Raw genomic sequence first — 17770 nt, 5'->3', positions numbered from 1 at the left:
TTTTTCTTCCTGAGCCCTCCTGTCTCTCCTCTCTGAGCCACTTTTTTCACAAGCACAGCAGCCCTGGTGATGGGTTTATTTGTTGAAATCTGAGCTTTCATGTTTCTTGCTGCAGCTTATTTTAACTGTTGCACCTTAACATTGTATTGAACAGCCACGAGCCCTAGTAATGCATAATGATAAGGCAGGGTTTGCAATACCCTGGGAAGAAGCCACTGAAATGCTTTTTAAGAAAACAACAAGAAAAGGAAAAAATGCCTTAAAATTGAATGCGATCAGAGATGGGCTTCCTTTCTGTACTACTGAACTGGCAGGAACTCCCGGTCTCCCCGGGTGCCCTCGTGGATTTTCTCCTTTCGCAGTCCCCAGTACAGCTTTAACCATCTATTTTAAAGATGATATTTGTGTATGTGCTAATGTGTGTTTCTGAGGCTGTGGGGTACAAAGGAACTGTCCTGACAGATCTGGCCTTTATTTAAACACAGACAAAAGCCACCCTGCCCGGGTGCCACAAAGCAGGAGCAGCAGGACAGGATTTAATGGGCTGCAACTCGCCAGGCTGGGCCTAGATTTCCCCAATTATCTCTTAGCGAGCCCAATTAGCAGTGCGCTGGCCGCTGCCTCCTTGGGAGGGTGGCAGTGCTGGGGGTTGGCAGCGTCAGCCCTTGCAGCCAGGCCCTCCGGGAGGCCGCGGGGTTTTTACGGATCCGCATATTCCAAAGGGTCCATGTGTCAGAGAGCTGCGGTCACACAGGAGGATGGGAGGGCCTGGCTCAACTTTACCCGCTCTGATCCTCCTCCCAGTTAAGTCAAAGTTAAGACTTTATGATCGGTACTTTAGTGCAGACTGGATCTGCTTGTGCCTTTATGTGGAATTTGTGATAAACCCTCTTTGAATTCCTCTTTGCAGGGGCACGTGGTTAAGTAAGGACAGTGCTTCAAAGCTGCAGCAGGTTTCTGTGACACCTTTAAATATTTCATTGCTTCAATGACTAAGCTTGCCAGGTTGCAGATAGCGAGCCATGGTTTTGTTCTCCATGACAAGCTATCTCCTTCCAATAGGTCTTATTATGTGTTTGGAGAGCAAGTGCCGCTGGAGGTGCAGAGAAGATCAGCAGCTGGAGTAGCTTTTACTCTCACAAAGGGCAAAGAAAGCAGAATATCATCCCTGGTCATATGTCATGATTTTCCCTGGCAAAGCAGCATATTTCCTAGCAAATGTTGTTATGCCTGTTCTGCAGGTTCAGGTTGCTCCCATCGCTGCTGTCCTGCAGCTCCAGAACTGCTAAGAGGAACAATGTCACAGCTGCACTCTATGTATATAGCAAACCATGTCTGTCTGACTGGTGGCAAATGGATGGGGGAGAAAAGGGAGCTTGAAACATGTATAGTAACTATGAAATGGCCACGTTGGAAGGTAGCTTTGGAGACACTGCATAATATCAACAAAACTGGCAAGCCAACTCCAATTTTGAATGAATTGGCTGCATGTGTTCTGCGGAGTGGTATTTTGTTAAGACCCATGCTAATTCTGGAAGTGCGAGAGCACCACAGTTCCTGAGCAAGAAGCAGATGGTGTTTCTGGTAAAAGCATAACCACGTCAAGCTCAAATGCTGCACGTAGGTAGGAGCTTCTGAGGTGTCTTTGAAGGCAGAAGGGTTGCCCATCAAGCTGTTGACTTACCAAACCTCGTGGATAGATCCACAGTCGCCTATAGCTCTGCGGATGAAGCAGGAGGAGACCAGCAGGCGTTTGGTAGTGTGGTTTCTGTGGCTGGTTTATCTATGCAAAGCTCAGGCGCATACGGAAGCTAAGAGGGACAAGGAGTACAGCCATAACAGCCATGAAGGGTCATGTTTCCAAGGCTTAACTTAATGTTTCATGTGTATTTTGCTCTTAGCAAATGTTTTCCTTTGGCTGCTGCATGACACTACTTGGTGGGTTCAGATGCAGAATGCATGTTTATTTTTGGAGTTGAAATGCGTTTTCTTGGTTCTCTGACTGCAATGAAAGATTAGAACTGAAATTTCTGGGTCTTGTGAATGATATCAAAGCGCATCTCAAAACAGTTTAACAAGGGCTGTAGTTTATTTAACTTAACATGCTGCTCTGAACATCTATTTCTCCTCAGCTGAATGCAGCAGCTTGTAACTCGGTATCCATCTGTCTTGCCTGCGATTCTTACTCGAAGCTTTGTATGTTTTAGCTGAAATTGCATATTAATAAGAAAGTGGGGGAGAAGAACTACCCAGCTAATGCACCCAGCAGCTGAGAATCAAGTCACATTTTATTTACTTAAATCCAACTGTGTTTGTTTTGCCAGTAATATATTTGGTTTGCGGCCTGTGGACTATGCGGAAAGTGAAAAGATGAAGTCTGTGCTACAGTTACCAATGAGAAATGCATCACTGCCACTTAACCAACCCTCTGAGGTAAGTGTGTGTTATTAAAAACATAAGTTCATCCTGTAAGTGTCGAGGGTTTGGGTCCAAGTAAAGTATGACACCTCCCTTACAGGGAGGTGGAAAATTGGTTGGCTCTCTGCACACCTAAATCCTGTTCTGCCCACTAAATGGGCTGAAAGTGTGAAAGTGTTTGCTGCAGGGGCTTTTCACATACTTTCATTGGACTGTTCCAGTATCTTCCTTCATTCAACAATAAAGATATCAACTCAGTCATTGAAAACAACATTTTTTTTATTATTTTTTGCCTAAGGCTTCTGAAGGCTTGTAAGCAAAATCAGATTATCCAGGCTCAACAAGTTATTGTGTATGAAATGCTTTGTGCTTCCTAATGAATGATGAATAAACTGAGCTGGCTTATTTTAAGCATCCTAGTCCCTTCAGGATATACAGCCTGTTGTGTTCCCTCCTCTTCGAGGTAATGAGATGCCCCTTGGCCAAAGGCAAACTAAATCAGCAAGAGTAAGTTTTATTGTTTTTCCCAACTGTAGCAAATGCAAGCTAATGCAGCTTTTTTTTTTTTTTTTTTTGTAAGCAAAGTAAGATTTTCTATTTCCTATGGCATGTGTGTGTATCTTTGTGGTTAGTTACCAGCTCATTTGAGTTGCTTGATCCTAATTCTGAGGTCTTTAAATTGTCTGGTATGGGGGACCTGGAAGCACTTGCCAAAACCCAGGAGTTAGGGTGCACCATATACATCCTTGCTGGAATAAAACTTGAGAATTTGAGTGAGCAACTTTTGCTTTGTACAGAACTGTAGGCATGTAGGCATGGATTACTCCCAGGGCAATGTCCTGGACATCTTTTAGTGCAAGGAAAAACAGGTCTTAATTTGATATGTTATTCAACATATTGATAGTACAACTGTTGGAGACTTTACTATATTGACATTTTTTTCATCCTTCAACATTGCAATCAGCATGACTGATCAGCAACAGTCAACTCTTGTACCAACTGAATGCGTGCCCACCAGTTTGTCTTTGTCTTTTTTGTTTTTAAATATTGATGCATAAAATTATTTTGGTACCACCCGTAAACTAAACAATACTTATAATGTCAACTTTCACTCTATAGCTAGTTTGTTATATATAGATTTATTTATGCACCCTGTCCGCTAAGCTTGCCATGAATTGTTTTTCAAAGTGCTTATTCTATATTTAATAAAACTGTCAAACAGATTAGTTGCTTTCTTTATGTTCCTGAATATTCGGCTTATGTAGGACTACTTTTCTTTTTACTGCAGCCAATGAGCCCTAGCCAGCCAAGGGAGGGACCTCTTGGTATTCTTGGGAGCAATCTTAGTTCAGAGCAGCAGAAATTGCTGAATAAGCTAGCAGCAGCTCTGAAGGCTCGAAGATGTACTGAATTTAACAGCACAGGTATGTACTCTTGTTGAAACCTCTGTGTCCAAATGCTGCAAGCAACTGAGCATCTGCACTTTATCTGTTAAGATATTAGCTGGAGTGAGTATTGTTCCTAATAACAGGAACAACTACTAACCGGAGTTCCTAATAACAGGAATAACTACTGCTATTATTTATAGCAGTAGTAGAAAGAAAGTGTGTGGTATTGCACATTAACTGGTGTAATAAGATTCTACGTGCTTTTCTTGCCGAAAGGCAAAGGGGAAAATGAGACTGTTTGGGATTTGCCCCAGGGTCCTGAGCCTCTCAAGAGGGGCTTTAGAGGGGCTGGAGAGAGGGGAAGAGGTGCATGGTTGTTTAGTTGCTTGTTTCCTGCCCAAGTTTGGGGGAGCAGTCTGCATACCTGGCTACTTGCTGAGGCAGGAGGCTTCTAGGAGACATGAGTAGTTCGGCAATGTATTATTTAAAATTGTCTTCATTCTATCTCTTAATGCTGTTAGTTTATTTCCTTGGAGTATTACTCTTCCTGCTCATGAGGGATGGAAATGATTTCCCCCTCTTCCATGTATTTCCTGATTACTCCTCCAAAACTGAGAGTCCTGTTAGCCTTGTGGTAAAGCACTGAATTCAATAGTAAAAATTCCTGCCAGAGTTGAATAAAACTTAAGAAAGGGTAGAAAAACATTAGCCTGTAAACCTGAACCAACTTTGGAGACATTAAGTGTAAGCTTGGAACTGTAAAAAAGTGACTTACCTTTTCCACAGCAAATATATTTTAAAACCCACGAAACTTCTAATGTCACTCCTGTAAGTGTTTATTCCAAAACAAAAAGCTCAGAAATCATCTGGAAAGCGATTGCTAAGTCATTAGACCTGTTTAGTTTAAGTGGTGATAGATGCTTTTCATACGGGCATGGTTTTGGTTTTTTGGGAGCTTTTAGTCCTTCTCGTGTAATCTTTCTTCTAGTAACTCATCTTGTTGTCCCTGATGCTCCAATGCCGAGCACTGTCAAATGCATGATGGCTGTTTTGACTGGATGCTGGGTTCTCAAGTTTGAATGTGAGTATTAAATACATGAAATTCTTTCTTCCCTCTGCAGTTGTAGATAGAATTCCTGAGAAAATTCTGTGTGGTTTTTGTTTTTTTTTTCTTTTTTCCCCTCTCACCAACTGCCCTAATATTGATAGCAGCTTAACATGAAGTGTGCATTTTAATCTTATGAGTGACAAGGGTTTTGATTAAATATAATTACTTCTTCCCTGGCAAGCATGTGTATTGCAATATTGGATGCATTGAGTAGGTCATTACCTCATGTATCAGTGGAGAATGAATTTACTCACTGTTACATTAAGAATGATTTGGAAGATTATGGTAAATACTCTGGCAGAGAAGGAAGGAGTGCATTAAGTTCTTGAACTTCACAAGTAAATGGTGTGGCCTATCTGTATATAAATTGAGATCTGTTGGATGTTAAAGTGCAAACAACCTTATGCTGTCTGCTGATGATAACTGCCATGTGCACTTCCTACCTTTTCTTTCTCCTGCAAAAGCTGCACAAGCCCATGTGGTTACTGATCCTAAGCTAACACAGGGATGAGTTGCCAGCTCTAGCTGCCGTGTTCTGCTCGTGCTTTCAATGGATGAGCAAATATGTAATTATCAGTACTTGTTTTTGCACCTGCAAGCTCTGCAGGTTGTATTTCTTCAAATGAAATAACCTCCAAGAGAAGGTGGCTTGTGTAGCATCCTCCTAGCATGTAAGTAGCTGGTTTCAAGTCATGCAGTCTGCCACTAGTGTTGTACAGTGTTGGCTTTGCCACGCAGTTGTTCTCTGAACTTCTGTCCCAAGTTATGATTTTTATTAATCTTTCTAATGTGTTTCTCTAATATCTGCTTTCACAGTAGTTGTAAAAGCCATCGTCTTCCCCTTGACCTTTAGAGCTCAGTCATTTTTAGCTAATAGGTACATTGCAAAGGAATTAATTATCAATGGAAGAATTCATAGACAAATTCATTATGGTTTTCTACTGTCTGAATGCACATGAGAATATAATGATTTTTAATGATGTAATTTTCTACAGTCGCTAATATTGCTTAAAGCCCCTTAGGAGTACAGTGTTTTTTCAAAGAAGGGCACATCAGGATCTCTATAAACCAGGCTTTTTCAGAGTTGTTTGGCTTCATGATAGTCAATAGATTTGTTCTTTACTCCTTTTAAAAGAGTTTGGTGAATATGTGTCCTCTCAGCTGTGTTCTACATCAGCTCCATTGGCTTCTGTTTGAGCTCTTACAAGCTTTTGGAAAAAGAAAATGTGCACAGCCTTTGTACTGTGATCACTACAAATAACAGTAACTTCTTGCTGCAAATGTAACTGCAAGAAATACAGTTTATGCTTGCGAATGCAGTGTGTTTAACTTCAGATCCTTGCCAAGAAGAAGTAATTCTGTTTGGATGTGGGGCTGCAGCAGCAAGCTTGGGCCTCAAACTGATATTTAGGTAGTGCAATAGGACAAGGAGTTTTGGGCAGTAATATCATGCTTAATGAAGACTGAAACATCTCTTTCTGGGCTGAATTTGATGCAGGTTCTTTGCTCAAAGCCCCTTTCAACACATCAGGAGCTTGGCATATCTTCCCTATGCTTGCTGAGCTTCTTTCTCTTTCCCGATTTTTATCTTTTTGCTAGTCAGATACTAGGAAAATTAATACTGCCAGTAAAGGTTTGTTGCTTTCTTCCTTTGAGTGGTAGGAAGATTAAATTTGTGTTTAAATCCTTGTGGAAGAACTTTTTAGAAGTGAGATTAGAAAAACAAATAGATTGGGGGATGGGAATTATTCTGGATATTTTCATATTTTTTTAGCAATTGACTCCTATTTTGAGTTGTTAGAGTACTGATTAGTACACTCCTGTCTGATAATGCTCTCAGCTTAGTAAGCAACATACTACTTAAAAGCGAGCGATTCTCCTCCCTAGTGGGAAATGTTAGTAATAACTCATGGGGTCTGATGCAGCTAAGTGCCTATAATTAACAGCATCACTCCATCTGTTCCCACCAGTCTGTTATTAGTCTTCTTCGGAGTCATTACAAGTTAAAGATTGTTATAACAAATAATGGGACTCCTGCTGATGGAACATTTGTCTAGGAGAAGAGGTCCTTTGCTTTTCCATACTTCCTCTGTTTGTTTATCTTGGCTTCAGTTTGGAAAGGTCTGCTGAAATGTGACACAGACTTCCCAGAGTCTGGCGTGCTGCTGTCAAAGCTGCTGCAAACAAGCTGAAGAGTTTAATATAGTTTGCTGTTCTGAACCATTCACTCAAGTAAATTCGTGTCCCCAAACTTCACCGAATTACTTGGAAAAAAACAAAGCTTGATTTAGCACTTAGTGAAATGCTGACTATGCATACAAGTGAATATTTAATTTATTTTCCTACAAAGTAAGCTGCATTTGACTATTTTTAAAGATGCAGCCAGCGTAATTATTCCACTTCCAAACAGATATAGCATGCTTGCAAAAAAAGTTCAATTAAGGTCTGCATTTATATGAACTCTTCCATTACGGTGGGCTTTCATGCTGTGTTTCAAAGCAATCTCCTTCCTCGTCTTTCATCTCTATGTATAATTCTGTGGTGCTACAGCTTATGTGCCTATGCACGGAGATAGAGCATTCCTTGGTGTCAGGGAAGAGGTGATGTGGAATTTTCCAGCAGGATTTGAGCAAAGCACGAAGCCTGCACACGTTAGGATTAAAAAAAATATATCTCTGTTTTTGGGCTTGCCTTTTGTCTTGCGCTAGAGGGTTAAGATGAAAGGATAGTGCCACTGTGTAGCATCTTCACAGAAGAATATTTTCACGTAACCGGTTGCTAGTTCCATATTTTCCATACATAATGCACTGTCAGCAATATATCCTCTCTCACAGCATGCAGAATTCAATTGAGACACCATCGTCACTGTGCTCCTTGCCCTTGGCCACATCTTTCATTGCTTTCATTATTTTATTGCCTTCATTATTTCTGGGACCGTAATAGGGGCACAAAAGTAGCGTATCGTTACCCTTCGGCAAGTAGCTGGAGACAAAGATTCAAGTATTACCGTATTTCCTCACTGCTTTTTATAGATTGTAGAAGAACACTGTAATTAAAAGGAGCAGAAATCTTTAATAGCTTTTCAGCTTTTGTTTTTTTTTCCCCCCCTTAAACTTGGAATGTCATCTGCTAAAGCAGGGAAAGAGGAATGATCTCGGTGACAATATGCATGGAAAGGAGCTCGTGCCAGGCTCTGCAGCCAAGTCCCTGGCAGAACGCTGAGTCTCCCATTGCTGCGGGAAGGGGAATGGATGCAGGAATAAGCAGCATTGCTGGGTCAGCTCTGATCACTTACAAGAATGCAAAAAGTCCTGCTTTGCCTTTATGGGCTTAAAAAAGTTGAGCTGAATGGCCAGCAGTTTGCAAAAGTGACAATATTAGGTGGCAAAACCACCTTTCTGAATATCTTCAAGCAATGCACCCATCTGTGTTCAGGCTGTTAAACAAGAGAAGGGCAAAGCCAGCTTGAGCTCATGGCTTCTTGAGCTGTCCCTGCCACTCATAGACATGGTTTAGAGCAGAGGCTGAGAGTAGTCAAGCCTTCCCTTCCTTGAAACAACTCAAAACTATAGATCAGTGGAATTTCACCTTTGTTTAACAGTTGGAGATTTATTTCACCTGCATCCTTCTACAAAAGCACCCACACTTTCATCAATTGGTAGAAGTATTTGGGGAATGGGACGTCTTTTTGCTCTATTGGCTCTGCAGCAGAGAGGAAAGTTTCATATCTGTAGTATGAAAGTTTGGCCCTCCCACTGCAGCTGCACCTTATGGGGAAGAGGAGAGAGGCTGCTTCACTTTAGGTCAGCACAAGTCTGGACTAGGAAGCTCCTGGGATTTGCAGGGAAGAAAATGGGGGAGCAAATGATGTTAATGGTAATGATGGTGATGGTAATGATGTTTGCCTTGCTCTGTGGAGCTGAATGGGATGGGTTGAAACAGGAGGAGGAGGAGACCCTGGTGCCTAGACCTGGTGCTCCCTCATTTTTTGATTGGAAGAAAACCTCCTATTTAGGAAGTTCGTTGTGAAGGAAAGGATAGGGAATGTGAGCTTGTTAATTTAAGAGTATTTAACAGAATTGGGAATGAGGATGAGCACTTCTAGTGAGGGTTAACCTAACCTTTACTCCTTAGGAACAGCTACCTCCAGTCATTTTGATGATCAGTCAAGAGAATAGCTGTAATGGTGCTTTATTAAAGAAAAGATACTTCTATTTTTAAAGCAATATAATGATGTTCATATTGCATACTGCTAGCTTCTGGCAATCACTGTTTGAGGACTTCCTGAGCATCTGGTCTGTCATGTTTAATAACGATCACCTGAATTCACTTGTCAACTCCCTTCCTAAGGAGACTCATTTTAATCTCTGCAGCATCTTGTGATAGCTCCTGTGCTGGAAAAAGGGACCATTTTTGTTTTACCCAACGAGATCTCAATCTCACCTCACAAAAACCTGATCTGGGGTTACTTTATAAGCATACAGGAGAGTATGAAAATCACTTTCTTAAGCCTTTCTGCACGCTCTTGTAGAGACCAGTAATACTCTTGATGAAAGCAATTTGAAGCTAGTCTTGCCAAATTTCTCTAAGGCTTTCTCTCCGACCAGCTTTCCTTCTTTTCCAGGAAAGTGATCTCATCAGGCTTTATTTAATCTGCATAAGCCCAGTGCAGAGTGAATCAAGGAAGCTTCAGTTTCCATCTCTATTAGATGTAGAACGTGTAGTATTTTATCTTTTAGTTGCTGTTATGTATCTCTAAATTACTATTAGCTGTTCTAAGAGATTTTGGGGACTAACCTTTGCTCTTTGCTTCATTAATGCAAATCCAGCAAAACTCCAGCAAGGCTAATAGAGTTACTGAGAGCTACCCCTGGGTATCTGTGGGCGATTGCAACTTGTTCTTGCCATCCAGTTCCTTCTTCGCCTTGTTTAAGCTGATTTTGCAGATTAGTTATTTCATTATAAACCATAAGACTTGGAAGAATGATGATTATAGGCCTCTCATCCTAATAAATTTTGCCAGTAATAATGTTTCTTTTTCTAGTACTAGTATGTCCAGTTTTGTTAAAGGTCAATTAATGATACTGCTAAAGTGGGTTTCTATTTCTATTCATTGTGTGTCCTTGTATACTAAAAGTTGATAAGGTAGAGGAAGTGGTTTGGTGAAATAATAAGAGTTAGTATAAGTAGTGATGCTTTACTGATCTTGCCAATGAGGGGAAAAAACTATTTTCTCCTTGTCTCAATGTCCTAGGCTCAACACTTTCACCTGCGGAATTTTCTGGAGACTCTAACGCAGGCTGCGCTTCTGCTAGAATCTGATGCACATGATCTTTACATCTGTGCAATGTGCTAGCTCGAAATAACTATTGAAAAATCAACTGTTTAAGAGGCTTTTTAACTTCTAACGTTCTCTTTTCTTACAAGGAACCTTACATGATGCTTTCACATCTGTGGTCATTTGCTAGGTAAGCAGTAAGCTGTTGTAAATGTGCCCGAACTCATTAATATTGCATATTGCCAAAAAAAAAAAAAAAAAAAAAAAAAAACCCTTCTGGTCCATTTCAAATGGGAAAACAACCCTTGTATTAGCATCAGTCTTGCCCTTATGCAGATAACTGATCCAAGTACTGTGAATAAACTAGAGGGCTTCTAGAAGAGTGAGCGTGCTCTTCAGGGAAGAGATGGAATTAAACAAGTTTCATCACCTTCACACTTACCTGGTCTGAGGCTCTTTTGATAGTACAGTCAAGGAATAAATAAGGATTTCTTTTGAGCTCCTGATTAAAGAGTGGTCTCATTCTATTCTGTAGACTAGAAATCTGCTCAGGTTTAACTGTGAAGAAAGCAAAGACTGCTAGTTTAAGGAGTAAAATAATGTTCTCTAATGCCCTGCTCCATTTTAGTTGTATTCTCAAAAGTTTTCTTTCCCCAAACTTTTCCGTTTTCCTATTATAACACTGTTACTATCTGACCTACAAAAACTCCTTTAGGGATGCCCTTGCCTTCCAGGGTTATCAGTCCTGTTCTGATGCTTTTTCTTTTAAACATAAGTATTTAAAACATCCATTTCCAAAACAACATATTTTAGAAGGGAGGTAGAGTATGGGTGATGTGATAATTGCTTGTTTAATAGGATAATAACAAAATTCTTTTTGGTGAATCCATTTAACTGTTTTTTCAGCATCCAATTCTCATTAGTAGTTTTTCAATATGATGCTTAGCGGATGGCAGCCTATAACCTGTTTAACGTGGCTCCTGTTTGGAGTCAAAGGGCACTGTACCTCTGCCTTGAACAGGGGTAGCAGGAGGTCAGCAGAGCTTCTGAAAATGTCCCTGTGAAGGCAGTTCAGTGATATGCCTCTGCATACAGTATAGCACTTTATTTCCTTTTATCAGTTCCCTTAATCAGGATGCTAAGGCTGGTGGAGGGACCATAAAAAGGCAGCTGTCAGGTTTTCCAGCCATTTGTACGTATTAGCAGCCTTTAAAATTAATAGGATCTATTCAAGAGAGAGACTTGATCTTTATTGAATCAACTTAGTTTAGCGCTCAAAAGTTATCAGAGAAAATAAAAGCCTTGATGGTATTTAAAGAGAGTTTAAGACCCTACAGTGTGCTCTAATCATTCGTCTGTATCCTTCCTATTTTATATGTAAAATTGAGGGGAGGATTTAGTGCAAGGACTGATGGTCTTTTTGTGGTGGTTGTACCTGCTCCAGATCTGATGCTTCCAGAAGCTACTGCAATGCAAGTGAAGCTGATCATACTTTGATGCAAAAATGAAGTGTGCAAATGTTATTTAGGCTGTTATATCTCATGAGGGTCACTATATCTGAAAACAGTAGCATGGAATTGGTGGTCTAGAGGAGTAACTTGATGGAAAGTTTTGTGTAGGAAAAGATGAGCAGAGAATAGACAAATAAGTGCATGCATTAGAGGTTTGCATAATTAATTAGAGGACTCAAGTTGTGCTTCTATCTTTTTTTATAAATGACAACAGGAGACAATTCCAATCTTGTTTTGCAGATGTCTTTATTATGTCTGAATCATTTAGCTCTTGAACTTGCAAAATCTTCCTGGTGTCAAGAGACGCAGGCATCACAAGAAATGCATCTGAACCGTGTGGCACTTAATGGGCAGCTTGCAAACTGGTCTCTGTCACTTAAATTATTTTAACTTCTTGCTATTTTTTTGTAAGAAATCTTCTTCCATGGATGATTATTCCATAATTGTTCACCTTGGAGTTGTAAGCACCTTCATCAAACACCTTTTAATTATGGCAATTAATTGAATATATAGACTGTGATTCTGGTGACATCTGGCATGTCATTTGTTTCACTTCCTTGTTTGCAGTGCTCTTCTCCAGCTGTTAAACTGTCTGTACTGCCTCTTTCAGAGGGATCCTCTTGCCACCTAGTCATTATGCTGCCCTGAAGTGTTTGGAAGCTTGAAGCACCACTGCAGAGCTCAAGGGTTTTGGTGACTTCTGTGCTGCACGCACACAGGCAAAACATTGGAGGAAGCTGTTTGAGAAGTCCCTGAGCCCAATGGTCCCCCCAAAGTATTTGTTTTAATCTATGTGGCAGGACCCATGAGTCACAGCAAGTTCTGATTTAAACTTTCATGAATAATATGCTCTGGAAGAAAAAAATACTATTGTTTCATCATTAAGAAACATATCAAGAGTGTCTTGTTCCACAAAGAAGTGTGTAGACCTACCAGTGCCATCTCTTAACTTATTTGTCTTAGAAATGAAAACAGCTGGGTGCTGAAAATTTAAATCCATGGCTATTTATTCATTTATTTCCTATCTAGAATACTACCACCTGTGTCTTGGTAGTTTTGTGGCACATACTGTTTCTGATTCTAGTTGGTTAAGTTAAAATGAATGGGAATGCTGTTCATGCAAAAACCACTAGCTGAATGATTTTTTTGCATATTTCGAGCTTTAAGAAAGCATGTATAAATGGTGGATAAGTGTGAATAGTGTGAAAATAGGACAAATCTAGATGAGTATCTCCTTTTGCTGTCTTGGAGGATTTTTATTGTGTATAACAATGAACTTTGGCGCACACAAATTTCTTGGACAACTTGGCAGTGGGAAATGGGCAGACATACATATGCCAAACAGACTTAGAGGTTTGCATTTTTTGGCTAAAACAGGCATTCTGCTAACATTACAGTCACTTCATGACTTAATTTTAGCTTTTTTCAGGAAAGTACCTCTACATAAAGACATCATAGTGTTCTGTGTTCATTCAACCTTTTATTACTTTCATATCGAATTTGCTTCATTTACTGATGCTGGCACTAGCTGCTCCATTTGTGATGTACCCACCTTATAAAAATCTCCGCTCTGTAGCGGAAATCCTTGAAATTGAGCTTTTGATGGCAGACTGAATTAAAACATGTTCTTTATAATGAATGAATGGTTCTGTTTTTAAGACTAGATGAGATGGCATCGCCTTTCTCGTAAGATGTACCCATTAACATTCCATTTTTTGAAAGGAAAGAATAACCTTAGACTAAGGTAGAGGCAAATTGACAAAGGAAACTTTGTTGGCTTAAACCTTGACGGTTTAAAAAAAATGGGGAGGAGCAGAGTTACTGAAATAACTTTGATTTATTCTCAAGTTATGAGTACCCTGAGTACCTTATCAGTATTCAGGGCTGTTATTGGTAATGAATATGCATGTTGCTTTTCCTGAAACTACATGACTAGGTTACTCTTTTAGCTTTGTGTATGTTCATGTTGACTTTTTGTTGAAGAGATTAACTGTATCAAACCTCAGGGTGCAACTTTATACTTGTCCATGGAGGGAGGCATGTGATGTTACAGCATGCAACAAGTCACTGCTATTTTCTTATGCTTGTCAACATACATAACAAAGGAAGGTTTGTAATCTTTGTTACAGCTTTTGTATCAAATTATCTCTTTTCATGTAAATAAACTGAAAAAGCTAGAATCTAGAATATTAATTTCTATTGGTTTTGAGTTTATATAAACTATTGCTAAATCAGTAGCAGTTGGCTTTCAGGTTTTTGTTGTGCTACTTGCTGCCATAGTATCCAGGTATGTCTGTCAGTGATGCTTCCTTTCTTAGTCTTTAGGCTTTCTTCCTTTTTAGGATCAAACCCATCATTTTAGTTGTGGTTTTGTTCTGTCAATTGTATTTTGTTGAAATGCTCTGATTCTCTATTTGCAAGGTGGAAGTAGGTTGCCTACTTCAGAAACATTCTGCAAGGATGCCACTGTAAAAGTCACAACCTTGACAGCTTGGCAATCCTCACGAACCGTTTCCAAAATCAGCTTTGCAAACTCTCTCTGGTAGTTCTTATTAATGAGTGCACTGCATGTGCAGGCAAAATGCTGCATCCTTGGGTGGGCGATGAAAGCAATTTCTCTTTCCACAGTCAGGTCAGGTAGAGCGTTCCACTAATGTTAGCAATACATTAGCATCAGCACAGTCTAGACTGGGAAAAAATAACTAGCCCTTAGAACAAGGCGAAGCCATGCTGACTGTAGAAGGCAATCTCATTATGCAGTGATAGTAACAAAAATGAATGCCAGTGTGGAGCCCTAGCATAAATCTCCTGTTTGTGCTGAACTTAGGGACCTTGAAATCCCATCTGATTGCTGTTTGAGTCCATAGCTGCTCAGAAACAGCTTTGTACTTGCTTTGTAATTGCTCTTTATCAAGCAATTGCTCTTACTTTGTAACTGTGGTGCTGGTTCTGCATGCTGGCTTTAGGTTTCCAAATGATCGGCAAATCTGACATTTGACATTACGTAGTTGACCTTTGGTAGGTGAGAGGAGAAGCTGATAATTCCTAATGTTCACAGCACTTTTTGTGGGATATTTTTTTTCCTCCATCTAACTTGCATCTTTTAACTATTGTAAATTCTTTTCAAGTTTTTTTTTAAAAAAAAACTAAATTGGACAAAGTTTTGATGCCATTTGTGTACAAGACTTTGCATTGTAGGCAATCCTTTTATCTTAGTGTAACTGTTTAGTCCCTAAAAGGAAATGCAAGCTTCTGTTAAACTACAGGGATTCCTCTCAGAAATAATCCTGGAAATTGGAACTAACGCTTTCCCTCTTGCCCTTGTATAAGGGGTACGAGCCTGTCTGCAAACCAAGGCGCGAGAACAAGAGGAGAAGTATGAAGTCCAAGGCGGCCCACAAAGAGGCCGGCTCAACAGGGAACAGCTGGTGAGTTTTATTGCTTGAGACAGATTGACTTAATGACCTTTGGGTCATGTCATTTTGCACTTTGCCACATTGGCAGGTGCAGTAGATGTAAAATTTTAATGTGCTCTTGTACAGAAATTTGATTATGTGCAAGGTGATTGAGAGAATTGTGACCATCCATCAAGCAGCAATTTTTCTGTATTAGGGGGTGTGTTACCTTAACCTTGTTAGGGGGAACATTCTGGTACATTCACGGTGAAGCTTTAAGGCACAGGCAGTGGTGCCTGCTTGGACTCCTCTCCAGTGCAACCCAGTTGAAATGATCTTTAAGGACAGATAGATATTTGAATTTCCTGTTTCATTACAGGACCCCCTTATACTGGATAATTCCTGGGTTACGATGGAGCTGGAATTCATTAAGTGTTTTGTAAGGTGGAATGTCATGGAGCTAATCTTTGCACTGGGAAACAGATACATAGTAAAGCCTACTTCAAGTTTAAGCATGGCTTTACTTGGCTCTGTAATTATATTGAGGATCTTACTAGGTTACCGATCCAGCTTCTGGTTTTGATTGTATTTTTTGTAGGTACTGATTGTTCCTTTTCATTTTTTTCCTGTGTGCATTTGTGAGCATCTGTTTACCTTTCTCTTTCCAACTAGCTGCCAAAGTTGTTTGATGGCTGCTACTTCTATTTTTTGGGATCCTTCACCCGTCCCCAGAAGAGCGATCTTTCAGAGCTGGTCAAAGCAGCAGGAGGGCAAGTCCTAGTTCGGCAGCCGAAGCCCGAGAGCGATGTGACGCAGACGGTCAACACGGTGGCCTATCACGCAGAACCCGCTTCTGACCAGCGATTTTGCACGCAGTACGTCATCTACGACACAGCTTCTAAATTCAAGCCAGAGAAGATTCGTCAGGGTAAGGTGTGGATGGCCCCCTCCAGCTGGCTCGTGGACTGTGTGATGTCTTTTCAGCTGCTGCCGGTAAAGTGATTATCCCTGTATCATGTGCAAGGCTGCGTGGTGAATGAGGAGCGGTTGGAAAACAGTTTGACACTGGCCTGTGTTGAGGGTAGGGAGAGTTGAAGCTATGATTCATCTTTTGCACTTAGGAATACAGCAGAGCTTAGATTACTTCAAATGATTTACGAAGATCACTGATGTGTTGAAATAAATGAACTTGCTGTGGAGAAAAGATGTAAAGCTACTGCATTGAGAAATGTGCCTTCAATTATCTAGTAAGCTTTATTTTACATTTAACATCACTGCAGTGATCAGTGACATACTTTCTAACAAAAACTTTACAAAACCAGACCTCTTTGAACATCCTTGGTTTGAAACGAGCCCTTCATAGGCAGTAGAGCATGACCACATTCCTCGTGCATCTACTGTGTGTTGACAAGGATCTACCGTGCATGTCAAGATCTCTCAGGCCAAAATTCCTATTTTAAAGGAAAAAAAAAACCCTTTATGCTTTTGAATCTAGTCATTTGCATATATAGATGTCTCTTCTGTTGGGCAGCAGTTAATTTCCTTAGTAATATTTCACAGCTGAGCATGGCAGGGAGACCTTGTCAAAATGCCATAGGGTAAGCTCAGTGGAAATTAAAGTAGAACTAGTGGCCTGAAGTCGTATGACAGTAGATGGTTTTTGAAACTCTCTCTAAAATTTTTAATCTAAATTTAGTTATTTGTAGCAAGAGTAATGCTTTATCCCCCCAAAGCATCTCCCTTCGCACTTGCAAATGTATAGCCTGTGTAAGAGTCTCTTTTCTGAATGTTTTAAAGTATTGGATTCTCTATAATCAGAAATGCTTCTGTAAGTACAGATGATTGATATCATGGTTAATTTGGAAAAAAAAATATAACGACCACAAAAAAAACCCATGCTTCACTTTTTGCACAGTTGTACTAGTGTATCTGGCTACTTTCAAGTGATGGTTGATTCTTGCTTATCTGTAATAATCAATTTTTAATTCTTTCTAAATAACTTATTGTCAGAATCTTTCTCCTTTTTCATAAGAACTGTCTGTTCTTATGTCATATAATGGCTTTCTTGTGTGTTGCCTTAGTTTTGGAACAGATAACGTGGATATGGGGTCTTGTAACGATGATTATACAATGAGAATGATTGTGGGATAAAACCAAGATTTTTGTGTCCGTGTTCTTTTCGTATGTAGTCTGTAATAAAACCTCTGGTGCCAGTCACTTTTGGTGTACCTCATTGCTTGGGTTTAGCTAAAGAGTAGTAGTCCACATGTACCTCAGCAGGAAAATGGAAGTATTCACATTTGATTTTTTTACAGGCATGAAAATAATATATCCTTCCTATCTGCTAGATGAGCTCTGCAGTGCAGGTCAGTTTTTGTAACTGTTCCCATGGCAGATCCCACACCACATTTGAGTATCCTTTGTGCAACTCAGAACTACCCACTGTGTGTGTAACAGGTAGAGTTTTCAATAGTGTTTCCTAGACTTTTGAAGCTGGAGCGTCTTGATCTATCGCTCAGGCTGGACTGAGTCATTACTCTTCACTAAATGCAGTTCTCAAGTACTTGCTTGTCTGGGTGAGCAAGCACAAATGCAAGGCTCATTAATAAATGGAACAACCCATGGGATGAATGGATTTTTCTGTTGTTCTGGCAGAGCAGGGGGTTGGTGCA

General features: G+C 40.1%; 1 protein-coding gene across 1 annotated transcript in view; it reads left to right on the top strand.

Moving 5' to 3' along the window:
* The window catches only part of BARD1 (BRCA1 associated RING domain 1), a 38548-nt gene extending 21283 nt beyond the window's left edge, over positions 1 to 17265 (top strand). Inside the window, exons 7-11 of the mRNA XM_026049485.1 lie at positions 2325 to 2433; positions 3707 to 3842; positions 4795 to 4887; positions 15034 to 15131; positions 15771 to 17265. Of these exons, the coding sequence (XP_025905270.1) occupies positions 2325 to 2433; positions 3707 to 3842; positions 4795 to 4887; positions 15034 to 15131; positions 15771 to 16100 (766 nt within the window). The 3' untranslated portion in view covers positions 16101 to 17265. The remainder of the gene's footprint in view (positions 1 to 2324; positions 2434 to 3706; positions 3843 to 4794; positions 4888 to 15033; positions 15132 to 15770) is intronic.
* Positions 17266 to 17770: the final 505 nt, after the last annotated feature.

This window comes from Nothoprocta perdicaria, unplaced genomic scaffold (genome assembly GCF_003342845.1).
Source record: "Nothoprocta perdicaria isolate Ctin4 unplaced genomic scaffold, notPer1 scaffold_11, whole genome shotgun sequence".
NCBI classification, from domain to species: Eukaryota; Metazoa; Chordata; class Aves; order Tinamiformes; family Tinamidae; genus Nothoprocta; species Nothoprocta perdicaria.
Note: the sequence above shows the minus strand (reverse complement) of the source record. Positions and strands in the feature narration are given on the sequence as shown.